The sequence below is a fragment of the Netta rufina genome (assembly GCF_964035555.1).
Source record: "Netta rufina genome assembly, chromosome: Z".
NCBI classification, from domain to species: domain Eukaryota; kingdom Metazoa; phylum Chordata; class Aves; order Anseriformes; family Anatidae; genus Netta; species Netta rufina.
This window is the reverse complement of record NC_140126.1, coordinates 25,618,410-25,631,056: the sequence shown is the minus strand read 5'-3', so window position 1 is coordinate 25,631,056 and position 12,647 is coordinate 25,618,410. Positions and strand designations below refer to the sequence as shown.

Genomic DNA, 12,647 nt, shown 5'->3' with positions numbered 1-12,647 from the left:
TACAATGGTTGCTTTAATGCTTTCTGCTGAAGGATATTTGAGTTGCTTTTTCACTGTGACTCGTTAAATGCTTTTCAGAGACTGCTTTCCAGATTACAGCCCTTCATTTTGCAAAGTGTTATAAGCTTAACTTTAAACTTTGTATAGAGTTTTTAGTATAATTCAGTAAGAAAGAAAATAAAAAGTTTTCGATGACCGGTTAAAAGCTTAGAGAAGACTTTACTTGCTGCTGATTTTTCTGAGTTATTCCTAAAGTAACAAAATGAGATATCTCTGCATATGTAAATAAAAGATATTTTAAATATAAGTATTAAAAAAGTAAGATGGAAAGCATTTGCACTAACTCATGCTAGCAGGGGAAAATTTGCCTTTTAGCTAATACCAAGATTGGTATTAGCAGATTTTGATATCCAATTAGGCTAAGTGACAAAACCACCAAATTAGGGTGCCAAAATAAGTGTCAAAATGAAAAATAAAAAATAAATAAATGCACTAACCTTTTAATTTTACTTCTTAATTTTATTCAGAGACCACGATGCAGACATCAGAGACTGGGTCGGATACAGGTTCAACTGTGACTTTACAGACATCTGTGGCTAGCCAGGCAGCTGTGCCCACGCAGGTAGTACAGCAAGTACCAGTTCAGCAACAGGTAGGTGGTGTTAGTTTTGGGAAAAGATAAAAAAATCCTGAGGGATAGTTCTTCACAATGTAGTAAAGAACTTGATTTTGTATGGGGCTGCTGAATTAACTGTTTTGCTCAGCTTTAATGATTTTATTTTGCTGGAACTAAAGTAGCCACGTAGAAAAGCAATCTGTTTTCAAGGTCTGTTCCTTGAACTAGAGTATCTTGACAAGCACCAGCATACGTGATTCTAATAGTATGTTATTATGTACTTTATCTAATAGCTCATATACATTTAATTTGTATCTCTGAATATTACATTTATTCCTTTGAATCATGAATAATGAGTATATTTATGATATTGCTGGCTGTATCATTTTCCCTTTAGTTTTGAGTTCCAATTAAGTGAAATATAAATGTTGCAATGTAAAGTGATTAATCTCTAGCCTTGATTCACTGCAGATCTTTACACAATGTCATGAAAGTATTTGTGATATGACCATATGTAATTCATAATGTACATTTGCCAGGAACGTAAGAAGACTTGTAGCAGCCAGCACAATTTACACCTCTGTTACATGAGATTGTCACTCACTTATGTAGCACCCACAAGCTTTGTGAGTGGTGACTGAAGGAAAAAAGAAAAAGTCGTGAAGTTGAAAACAGGGACTGGACGTGAAAGCAGTAACAACTGTCTAAGATTTTTCCTGTTTATACAGAAATTAGCTGTCTGTGTGACAAGTACTCTAGGTGACAACTGATGTTGGTTTTCATCAACTGATGAAAAAAACTGACTTCAAAAACTGACTTCAAAAATCATTAATTTGAAAATCATTAATTTGAGAATTGGATATAACTTATTACATAGTGTAGTCAGTCTCTGTCAATGAACAGAGTTCATTGTTCCCTAAATTATTTTTTTGGCATTTTATCAAGTTTAATTCCAGGTGGTATGTTTTTTCCAGGTGGTATGTGCTTTTGTAACATTTTTCTACACACTCCTACATTTTTCTAACATTTTCTACCTGATGTACAAGATACATTTCAAATGCCTTTCAGTACTATAGCTACTGCTTGTACGTTCATGTATCTTTTAGGATGCAAGCTTGTTTTTAAACCAAAAATGTTTCAAAGCATTAAATCTGGACTTAAAAATGTTATTTAAGTCTTTGTGTGTATTTGCTCAGAATTCACCGTTAGTGAATCAACAGTTGTCTGAAGTATTTTCCTGAGTTCAAACTATTGTACAGCTCTCTCCTAACTTGATGTTGATTAGAATAGAGGTTCTTTAATAGTGTGCTAAGTTTTAATTGATGCTTCAGTGATGCTTCAACTCAGAAAACCTCTGTAGGAGATTTTGTCTGGCTAATTATTTTTTAAGCACTGTAAAGTACAGGACTTTTTTTTCTTTATGAAATATGATCTGGATAACTTGACGAGTTTTTATGTTCTCATATGATGACAGATATTTGTTGGATGTAGCTTATGTGATTTATTCTTTGTTATTGCTGTATTTCAGCTTTTCAGATAAAATGCAACAATTTGGTAGTGCTACACAGTTGTTTATTTAAACAAATATGTTATATGGTGGTCTAATTTACATATTGAATTTGATCCATGTGAATACTGATCACTGTGATGGATTGAAGATTGAAAATCATTTAGTGGCATACAGGATACTTTATAGTATTTTAGTTCTAATCATTAAATTGATTAAGTGTAAGGATGGGATCTTCTATGCATTTCTGTTATATTTTTTCATAAGAAAATGGACAATGCATATAGCTTTGGTATTTATAAATTTTTGTTGTGTAAAATTGCTACTTTTCTGAAAACTTGTATGATAGATTTGGCTCTTTATTTTCCTACATAATTAATACATTTATCTCTGTCACCTATTGTTTGTATCTTTTCTGAAGTTATTCCAGTTTATCAATATAATACTCATGTCAAAAGACAGAAGCCAAGGAGTGGATTGTTTTATTGTTTTGGCCTTACTAGGCCTTAATGAGAACTAATTATTATTATCATTGTTGTTGTGGTGGTGGTGGTATGCAAGTTTGGAAAACTGTCCTTGATCAACTGTTACGTCCTGTTTAGTACTATTGCTTTCTGAGTTTTCATTGCATTCAATACTCTATCAGTATTTTGGATTATTTTTCCTCATGGTAATATTAGACTATACTTTTCCAATTGCCTCCAACTCTGCCAGTAGGAATCAACATAATGTTTCAGAAAGAAAAGCTAAGTGGATCAACGCAGCCAAGGAAGAGGAGTTTTGCAAAATTTTGCAGGCATTGAATAGGCAATGAGAATGTTAGACCAGTCAATATAGACAGTATTGCAGTGAGTAAAACATGGTATGTGGGAGATACTTACATATGGAGAAAGAAAATAGATTATAGAATTATTGAGAAAACATTAGGAATTTTAAAAGATGTGGATGTATGGTGAGGAGAAACAGAAGAGTGAAGACGTGAGCATGCTATGCCATTGAGAAATGTGATGAAGAATGCGGGTGGGATAGGTACTTTCAGCTGTAAGGTGAGGGGGGAAAAAAAGAATATCAAACATTGAAACAGTCATTGTGTAGAGAAGACTGTAGGTGTGATCTGCCCTGAAGAATTCTCTGCGTATAGGTTGCATTTGCCTAAATATTCGGCATTAGGTATACTCATTAGGAGCACGTCAGTTTGCCTAAAGAAAATCAGGAGAAACAAACACTAATTTGATTATGTCATTATTTAGATGGGAGATAGAGGCCTTATTATTTTTGCATGTTCCAAGTTACCAATGTTGAAAGTGTGAGGGAAGGTTTTAGGTGAATGCTATATACAATATTCAATTTATTTATTTTTTTTTTTTGTATGGCTTATAAAAGACATACTTGATAATAATGCCAGCGGTATCCACAAAATATGTGAATATTCACATTCATTTTATAGTCTTATATGAATATAATTTACAAAAATAATAGGGTATTTCTTGAATTTAGCAAATTCTAAGTTACTATAATATGCATTTGTGTATGTACAGCAGTTTGGTGTAAGCTGAATCTTTTCTATTTTTATGTTTATAGTAATTTATTAACACTTCTTACTGAATAAGACCATTTTAGATTAATTTTTAATTAATATTAAAGCTGTGTATAATATTTCATTTTTTCCTTTGAGATCTTTATTTTCGACATTTGCTTTGCTGTTTGTACACCATACTTAAATGACATCTCATGCCTGTATGAATTTGAGGTTATTTTCATGGTATCAGTGTTTTCATTGCCCACAAAATGTATGCTATATCTTTCCAAATTAACTTTTTTTTTGCGCAGAAGAACCAACTGGATTAGTGAAAGGGTGTAAGAAAGCCTTTCTCTTACAGCTGTGTTGTATTGAAGCATCCTGTCTTTTCAGCAAACAACAAAAGAGTACCCCCTGATACTTTCAACTAAACAAATCCCTCATTTGCATATAGCTAGTATATATGTGGCTTTCATAAAACTCTGCTGTGGTACTTCAAAACAGAAAGGAAAAAAAAAACACAGATACCATTAATGAAAACCTAGGATTCCCTTCTGATAAACATTGCAATGGTGGTAGTTATTTATATGCAGCACAGCAACTGTCACTCTTGAGATGGAATGGAGGGGAATGGTGAGAGGACAAACATACACATGTGTAAGCAAAAAGCAACAAGGGTAAGACCAAAATGTTGGGAGTATAATTAAACTGTCTTAATAGCCTGAGGAATTTCTCAGGCTTCCTCAGATAGGGGGATTTTTCAGTAATCTATCATTGCTTTTTCAACAAGTGCCCTAACACAGAGCAGAAAGTTTCTGAAGATTAAAAATTATCTGCATTTAGTAGTTTATGTTATGCAAAGTAGAAAGATTGGAGAAATAAAACTAAAAATAATCATATAATCTGTTTTACAAAGGTATATCAATGCATCAGAAGTTGAACAAAGCAATTCTTGTAGTCAAAAAACAACACAGCCATCACCTTTAGAAAGAATTGTATCATTAAAATGAAGATGCAGAATTCTGGTAATCAAAATTAGTCTCAATGCAAAATCATGCCTGGCATATGAAAAACATAATCACGAGCTGACATTAAGCATTATATAAATATGAATGTGCTTAGAATATTACAGCATATGCTATTTATATATTGCTTGCCAAAAGTAATCCATACTAATGAAAGTAGAAACATTATTTTTATATACGAGGACAGAAGATGCATATACAACTATTTTGCATAGGCACCATGAATAATTATGTGTTCTCTTTTAAATGTGGTTTAAAAATCCTTATATGTTTTACTGTATTTTTCTACTCTTTGATTACTAGTGCTTTGAACATCAGCAAATTTCAAATCAGAATTTTCTCTTAAATTTTGCTTTTATGCTTAAAAGTATTTTCTATATTTCCATGTGCTTTTATTCAATTTCCTTTGTTGACAAACTCTCATAGATACAATATGACTTAGTCCCTTATTTGCTCCTTTGAGGTAGTATCATTAACAATATAATTTTCTTTTTTTTTTTTTTTTTTTCTTTAACTAGTGATTATAATTACACATGTATATCAAAATAAGTTTTCATTCTCCTCTTGTTCTCCTGGAACATTTCAGCTGCTTACTTCTAATCCTGTTCCAGTTATTTCAGGATAGAATCACTGAAGCAAGAGGAATGAATGATCTTCTGTTTGACCCTATTTAACTCATTATTTCCTATGCCAGCCAGTTAATTTTCTGTTTTCTGGCCAGACAATAACAATTCCCATGACTGGTTCACCAGTCAACCCCACAAACATAAAATTTTTGAACTTGAGTACTGTTGCTTTGTAATAAATGTTTCATTGTATTTTCTGTTTTCAGCCTTAATCATTTAATTAAATTATTGGGAAGCTTTGTGTGTGTGTGTTGTCTGTTTTTTTGTTTCTTTGTTTTTATGCAAGTAGTCTATTTTGGTTTAGGTATCTGTTCAATGTTCTCTCAGTGATCTTCAATTTCTATTCTGCCCCAAAGCTAATGAACGTATCTAATGCAATTCCGTAACTAGTTTAATAAAATGTGCAAGGAAAATGATAAATAGAAGACAAAACGATTTTTACAATTTGCATAAAAATTGATTTTTTTTCCTGTGGTATTTTGTTTCTTCATAGCTAAATTCTTCTCAGATAATGGTGTGCTCATGGAGAGTACAGGTATGCACTTGATTTCTTCCTGTCCCTGAAGATTAAACAAAAAAATCCACAGGCACTTAAACTAATATAACTCTAATGAAAACATTTTTCCCCAAATGAAGTAAAATAGGAAATAAAAGTAGAATTTAAGTTATTACATGCCAAAGAGTTTCAGCATGGCAGAATTTTCAAATGCAAGGCTACTCTAAAGGTCACTTGTTTGATATTCCTTGGCAGGAAGAATATTTAAAAGCCTTGAGGTAGAGAAAGTCAGAGGTATGTACAGTGCAATATGGTGTAGTCACTAAAGATTTCAGCACCAGAATCAATTTAACTTTAGCAGTACTGAGTTTTGGAGAACCTGAAGCAAAGTAACTCTTTTTTATAATCTGGCTTTATTGAGCTTCATTATTAAAATTTAAAAGAAAAATACTTTGATCTACAAATGAAGATTAGATGTTCTTATTAGCCCTGCACTTTAACCATTCTTAAATGCCAATTTAAAAAATGTTGTTTTATTTGCATAAAGTTGTATTTCTGGCAGTACTGCATATTAGGCCCATAGATAATATATGTAAAAATTGGTGAAAATTTGAAACTATTCAATGAAAACTTTCTTTTAAACTTTTTTTTTTCCCCCTGTGGAAAACGAAACAAGTGTTTTGTCATTCCAAATCAGAAATCAAATATGTTTTGAAATTTTTCAGTTCCCTGTCTGAGCTTTGATACAGGCTATACCATTTCCTTCCTGCAGTCTCCTCTCAGATCCATGTTACAGGTGTTGCACTGTGCTGAATCCACAGTTTATGAAATGGTAGCAGCCTGCATCCAAGAGTATTATATTCTTATAAGAAGACCATAATAGCTTGTACAGAATGGGAACGTGACCTGCATTTACTGGCAGGAAGTTTTTAACCTTGCATTTATATGTATAGTAAGTTCCAGTTTAACCATTTGGAGGTTTTAGGAAAAAAATCAATTCTCTTTATTAATAAAACACAATGTTTGTTTTTTTGTTTGTTTGTTTGTTTTTTAATATAAATAGGGAGTAAGCCATATTTACTGCATGTGAGCAGGGAATAAAGGGATTTTTTAGAGAGGTTGGACAGAAGTATGTTGATAATTGCATCATTTCCCCAGTGTTTCCACTGGTGTACTACTGGGACAGAAAATGGAACTGATCTGTTACATGGCAGGTGACAAATTACTGGTTTTAAGAACAAAGTCTGTTTTAAAGATGTTTTCTCTCTGTATAGGTTAAGTAGATCAGTTAAGTGCTCTGCTCAAGTGACTCTTCCTTTCCCACTGATTACAGGTCATCATAGATTTAGAGTCACCCGAGGAGAAGAAATACTTTTAGAGTCAATACTTTTAGAGTCATATAAACACTTTATCTTAATAATTAGAATAATAATTAGAAATATCTTTATAGTCTTTATTTTTTTTTTGAAGTCTTTATTTTTTTTTTGGAAGTGGGTAAATCATATTTCAGGAATTTGTGCCAATTTAGATAATGACTTATGTAGCAAGTCAGAAAAACGTGCCTTTTAATAGATAGTTCAACCATCATATTGTATCACACCATTGCTATCATGCTAGTAAAGCTGGATTCAAAACGCTGTTGCATTTGTTTTCAGAATTTTAATTTTAGTATCAACCTAAGAAAAGTTTTTTGTGCAAAAGCTAGGTTTTCCTTTCACAGTCCAAGGCAATACTATAAAAGACTAGGAGAATTGTGTTTATTTAAATAAACCTTTAGAATATAGTGGAGTGAAGGTATGACAATGAAGATATTCTCAAAGAGCTCTTAGAGATGATCCATCAAATGTAAGAGGTGCAGTTTGATCTGGGATTATGTTGTTTGCTGTTCTTAGGAACATCTGGATCAAGCTAAAGCTGCCTCATAACAAAGTATCCAAGAAAAATATCAGTCATTCACATGTAGTTTATATTAAATCTATTGAATAAATATGTGCATTGTCACTTTCTTGATTCAGTTCTAGGGTAATATTGTGCTAGTCTAAGAAGTCTCTAAAACATTTTGCTTCTTTTAGCTTTAGGACTGCTGAAATATGGCTTCTTTGGACAATAACGTGTAAAATACGGGTTTCTTTATCTCTGTTGCAGAAGAAAAAAAAAAAAAAAAAAGACTGGACAGGATATTTTCATGACCTTGAACTGCTACACATAGTATATGAGTCAAAGGAGTTGTCTTGTGGCTAGTGATACACTCTTGCAAGGCAGGCATACATTCTCAGCCATATAGATGAAAATGCCATAGTGCTTCTTGTTTAATTCATTGGCATTATAAAAAGTTTTTCTTGGAGCATCTTATAGCTGCTGATATTCTGGAAAGAAGGTGACACACTGGGGTTCTTGATCTGTAATTGTACCTTTGGGTTAAAAACATTACTAGAAAAAAAAACTTAAACCACTTTAGTTTAACCCCAGTTGAACAAGAACTAAATAATTTTATTGTAAACCTTTATTTCTAAATTTATTGTAGCACATTTAAGCTGTGTGTTACAGTACATTAAGAAGTATATTAAGGCTTCTGTTATTCATGGTTAAAATGAAATAAGAAAAGGCATACATATAGACAGAGGATACTTAGTAAATGTAATTCTTCAGTCTTTTTATGACAGCATCCCAATTTTAGGGTGTTCTTGTTTTCAGGTGCAGCAAGTGCAGACTGTGCAACAAGTACAGCATGTCTACCCAGCCCAGGTTCAGTATGTGGAAGGAAGTGACACAGTCTACACTAATGGAGCTATGTAAGTTGGCAAATGATCAGAATTTGTTTATTAAAATGTGAAGTTAAATGTGTATTTTCAGTAAGATTCTACCAACAACTGTTGGAAGAAAAAAAAAGGTTGAATCAAAATCTTTACTATTGTCATTTAAAATAGTTTTTGTATGAAAAGCTAAATTCACTGTTTATAAAGGTATAATTGTTGTGTGAAAAGAATCGTTGTGATTGTTTTAGTTGGACTTAAATGAAGTTACATGTGTACAGCATAGTGCTCTTTGAAGAAGTACCTTTTAGGTTTATGAGTAAGTTCTATTCATAGGAAGTACTGTGTAACTTTGTGGTAGTGTTATCTTCTCATAGACCTTCAGTCTTCCTTGCTGCAATAGTAGTGGAAAATCCATAAAAAGCTTCAATGGCTGCAGTTATTATTCAGAGAAAGTAATAATGTAATCCATTTCATTGTTTAATAAAATGATTTAGAAAAAAAAATCCAAAAGAATGAGGAGAGGTAGAGGAAAGAGAGTAATGCTATCTTCTTTTGCTGCTTCTCTAGCCTCTTTTGTGGGTATTATCATGCATTTCCTGCTTTTCCCTGAATGTGCTTTTTCAGCATCACATTCCTTTCTTCAACACACAAGTTTAGAAACATAGAATGATAATCTAGGTTTGGTGGGACCTCTGGAGGTTATCTAGTCTAATCGGTGGTTTGGAGGAGGGCCAGCTCTGAAGTTAGCTTAAAATAAGATCATGTTGCTTGGATAGGAGCTTCCCTACCTGTCTTTTTCACTTACCTGCCTTTTTCTATTTTTGGTATGTTACTGGATTGAGGAGGAAACAAAGATCATTTAGGAAGCTTATTTACTGTTTTTAGTATATGTTGATGCTAATCCAGAAATGATTCAAAAGAGCAATGTAATTTGATTCAGAGACTTCTGATGTTAACACTAGCAGCCTGCTTTGGTCAATCACTACTGTTATATACTATCTTGTCTGCTTTTTTCTCACTTGTAAATCCTAAACAATGTTTTAAATATGCATTAGACTTTCCAGTTATTAAGAATGAGTGTTGACTGTTACCTAGTTTAAGCTATCACAACTGAAAGTCGTTCATACGATTGTTAAACTGTAAGCATTTAGGTTTTCCATTTTCTGTGAAGAAAGCTACTTTTCTTGGAGCTAATTTGTTTGGCTTACATTGTTTTTGAAAATTGAAGGCATTTTAACTGAGGACATTCAGCTGTTGAGATAAAGGAAAACATCCTGATTTTCCTACATGTTAATTAGCTGTTCTTTAAAAAGTTCTAGCACTTCAACACTTTCAGCTGGAAACTTAAATCTGAGCAGTGGCATTAGGAATGTGTGTTTTGCTGCAGTTTAAACTTTTTCTGAGTTTCTAGATTTTATTTTTTTTTTAATAAAAATGTTTTATTCTGTTGAGATGTTAAATTATTGAATGCTATAATAAAATTGTCAAACAGTACAAGTAATAGCAGTAAGTGAAAGACAAAAAATCTATGCTAAAATCTGGACTGGGGTCAATTAGGCACTGGCTGTTAATTTTAGATAGAGTACTGGTGGAAGGGATTGAGAATGTGGTATCCACATTCTAGAAGACAGAAGGCAGAAAATTATGACAAATCTAACAAAAATCCAGGATGAGTGGGTGGCTGGGGGAAAAAAAAAAAAGTGTTAAAAAGGTGTGAATGGATAAATAGCCCTGAAAACCTGTTTCATGCAGGAGACTGCACATTTTTATTTATGTTGCTGTAGTTTTGCTGATATAGCTGCTCACAGTTTCTTCTCTAGACATTTTACTTCTCTAGACATTGCTTACAGTTTAACAACTGTGACTTCAAAAATACGTAGAAGGAGGAGCTTGCTGGTACAATGTAGCTTGTACTGCTTTAGTGACTAAATGATTTTTATGTGATCAGTATGTTTCCAAAAGTGTAACTGTTTGTTTTCTATGAAACTAAAATAAACATATTTCAACACTAGCAAGCTTTGAATAAGCTAAGATATCATGTGGAAAATTTTTCTAGAGAAAAGTTGATGAATATTTCCTCTCTCCTAGGTGATAAAGGGTAATTTGAGAACTAATTATAAATATTATAAGATGGGCCCTGTAATATTATATACTTATATATAAGTATATAATATATATTATATATACTATTATAATATAATATATATATTATATACTTATATACTGAACATCATTGTTTCAATAAGCGTCTATAAGTATATTACTCTCAGGGGACAAAGAAAATATGTCCCTTTATACAAGTTTTTAAAAAGAATGAATCCACCACATTATTGTTCCTTTTTAGACATGAGAGTTCAAGACTTCTACTAGATTTAGTTACGGATTTGAAGTATTCCATGGTCACTAGCTTCTCCCAGATGTACCACATAAAGGTTGTTCTCACATGAGCTGTCGGCACATGCATTTTTGGCAGTGCATGATATCTATATGCTTACAGTGTTTGGAGAAAAAAAAAATGTTACTGACTGCTTAGTATGAACTTTTGAGTGTCCATGTTTTTATTTTATTGTGTTTCTATATCCGAATACCTTTGTTAGTTTCTGTAGAATCAGTCAATAGGAAATAAAAAATCTCACTAATCAATAAGAGCATTCTTCTTATTAAGCGAGCCTAATCCAGATTGTCTCTCACACAGAAGAAGACTTTGCCAGTGATATGATTTCTGGTCCAAAATTTTTAGGAACTTCAACCTAGAGATTTTGGCTTCTTCCATGGAGGATAGGGCCGGTCTGTGAGTCTGTGTTTGTATTCAGAAGTTTTAAAGACTGTCTCTTAAGAAATTCATTTTCCCTTATACTCTTATACTGCAGATTAAGAATGGAAAAATGTTGTTGATATGAATTAAAGTTACTGAGTATACGTACTATATGTTGAAATGCCATTCATTTGCCAGAAATGGGACCCTAGGTTGCTGTTAGCTAGCTTCCTTCAGAGCATAAAGAATTCTTCTTCTATTTGCTGTTTTTAACATAAGTTATGTGATTTATATAAAATAAAATAAAAAATCGTATCTGTTTCTCCTCTTCTTGTTTTGCCACTAGATTTGCTTATTGAGAGCTATATCAATGTGGAATTGACATTTGAAAGTTTTTGGAAGTGAATCAAAAGCTCACTACATCCCTAAACAAAGCTGGCATAGACTGTGTTGAGTTCTGCTGTGATAGAAAACACAGGGGCCAGCCTTTCTTTTGCTAAAAATATTTAGGCAAGTGTTCAGATTGCAGTTCATCCTTTTCTATCCATCATATTGAAATCTGTGAAAGACAAGCCTCTTGGATCCTGAAAAATTGATAGAAGTGTATTAGATCCAATTTATCTCCTTACTCCTACTCTAGAATCTGTCAATTTAACTTTCAGAAAATAGAGTTTTGTTTGTAAATGATGTGATTGAGTAGAATGATCTCTACTTCGTCTTTTTGGTTATTTTCATATGATTATTTATTTGATTTATTCTATGACTATGTTAAATCAGAGTCTTAATTCTAACTCAAAATATATACAGCATATACTGCATAATCTATCAAATCATAGTTCTGCCTTAGCAGTGGAATAAGAAGTCTGCAACGCATAGTGAAGGATTAAGACATTAATTCATTATACAGGGATTACTGAAGTAAAAAGTTACAGTATGTCTGGTGAATGAGTTGTTCTTCATTTCGAAATAAAGAACATGTGCGCTAACATTGATTTAAGCCCATATATGATAGCAACAAAGGATGCGCTTTGAATATCTAGGAGAAAATAGTTACTGATTCTTTTGATTCTAATGATAGGAAGCTTGTTGGCTTTCACAGTCTGTCAGGTGCAACTGTAGTATTCATATAACACAGTTCTTCCTACGCATTTTATATCATGATTTGTCTACACTTAAACACTATTTGGTTTTATTATAATTGTGGGCATAATGATGATACAAGGGGTGTAACCTGCAGCTTGTCACATACTTTGTTTAAAATACGAGAATATTTGAATGATGTTATCTACCTTTGTGTCTTGTTAATAACACTTTTGCTTGTCAAGCATGTCACTCTATCTTAAAGCA

The 12,647-nt window shown here is 32.5% G+C and overlaps 1 protein-coding gene across 1 annotated transcript in view; it reads left to right on the top strand.

Annotated features, from left to right (window-relative positions):
• Nucleotides 1-12,647, top strand: part of RFX3 (regulatory factor X3) — a 122,864-nt gene that overhangs the window by 63,096 nt on the left and 47,121 nt on the right. Inside the window, exons 2-3 of the mRNA XM_084304730.1 lie at nucleotides 528-652; nucleotides 8,484-8,581. Of these exons, the coding sequence (XP_084160856.1) occupies nucleotides 536-652; nucleotides 8,484-8,581 (215 nt within the window). The 5' untranslated portion in view covers nucleotides 528-535. The remainder of the gene's footprint in view (nucleotides 1-527; nucleotides 653-8,483; nucleotides 8,582-12,647) is intronic.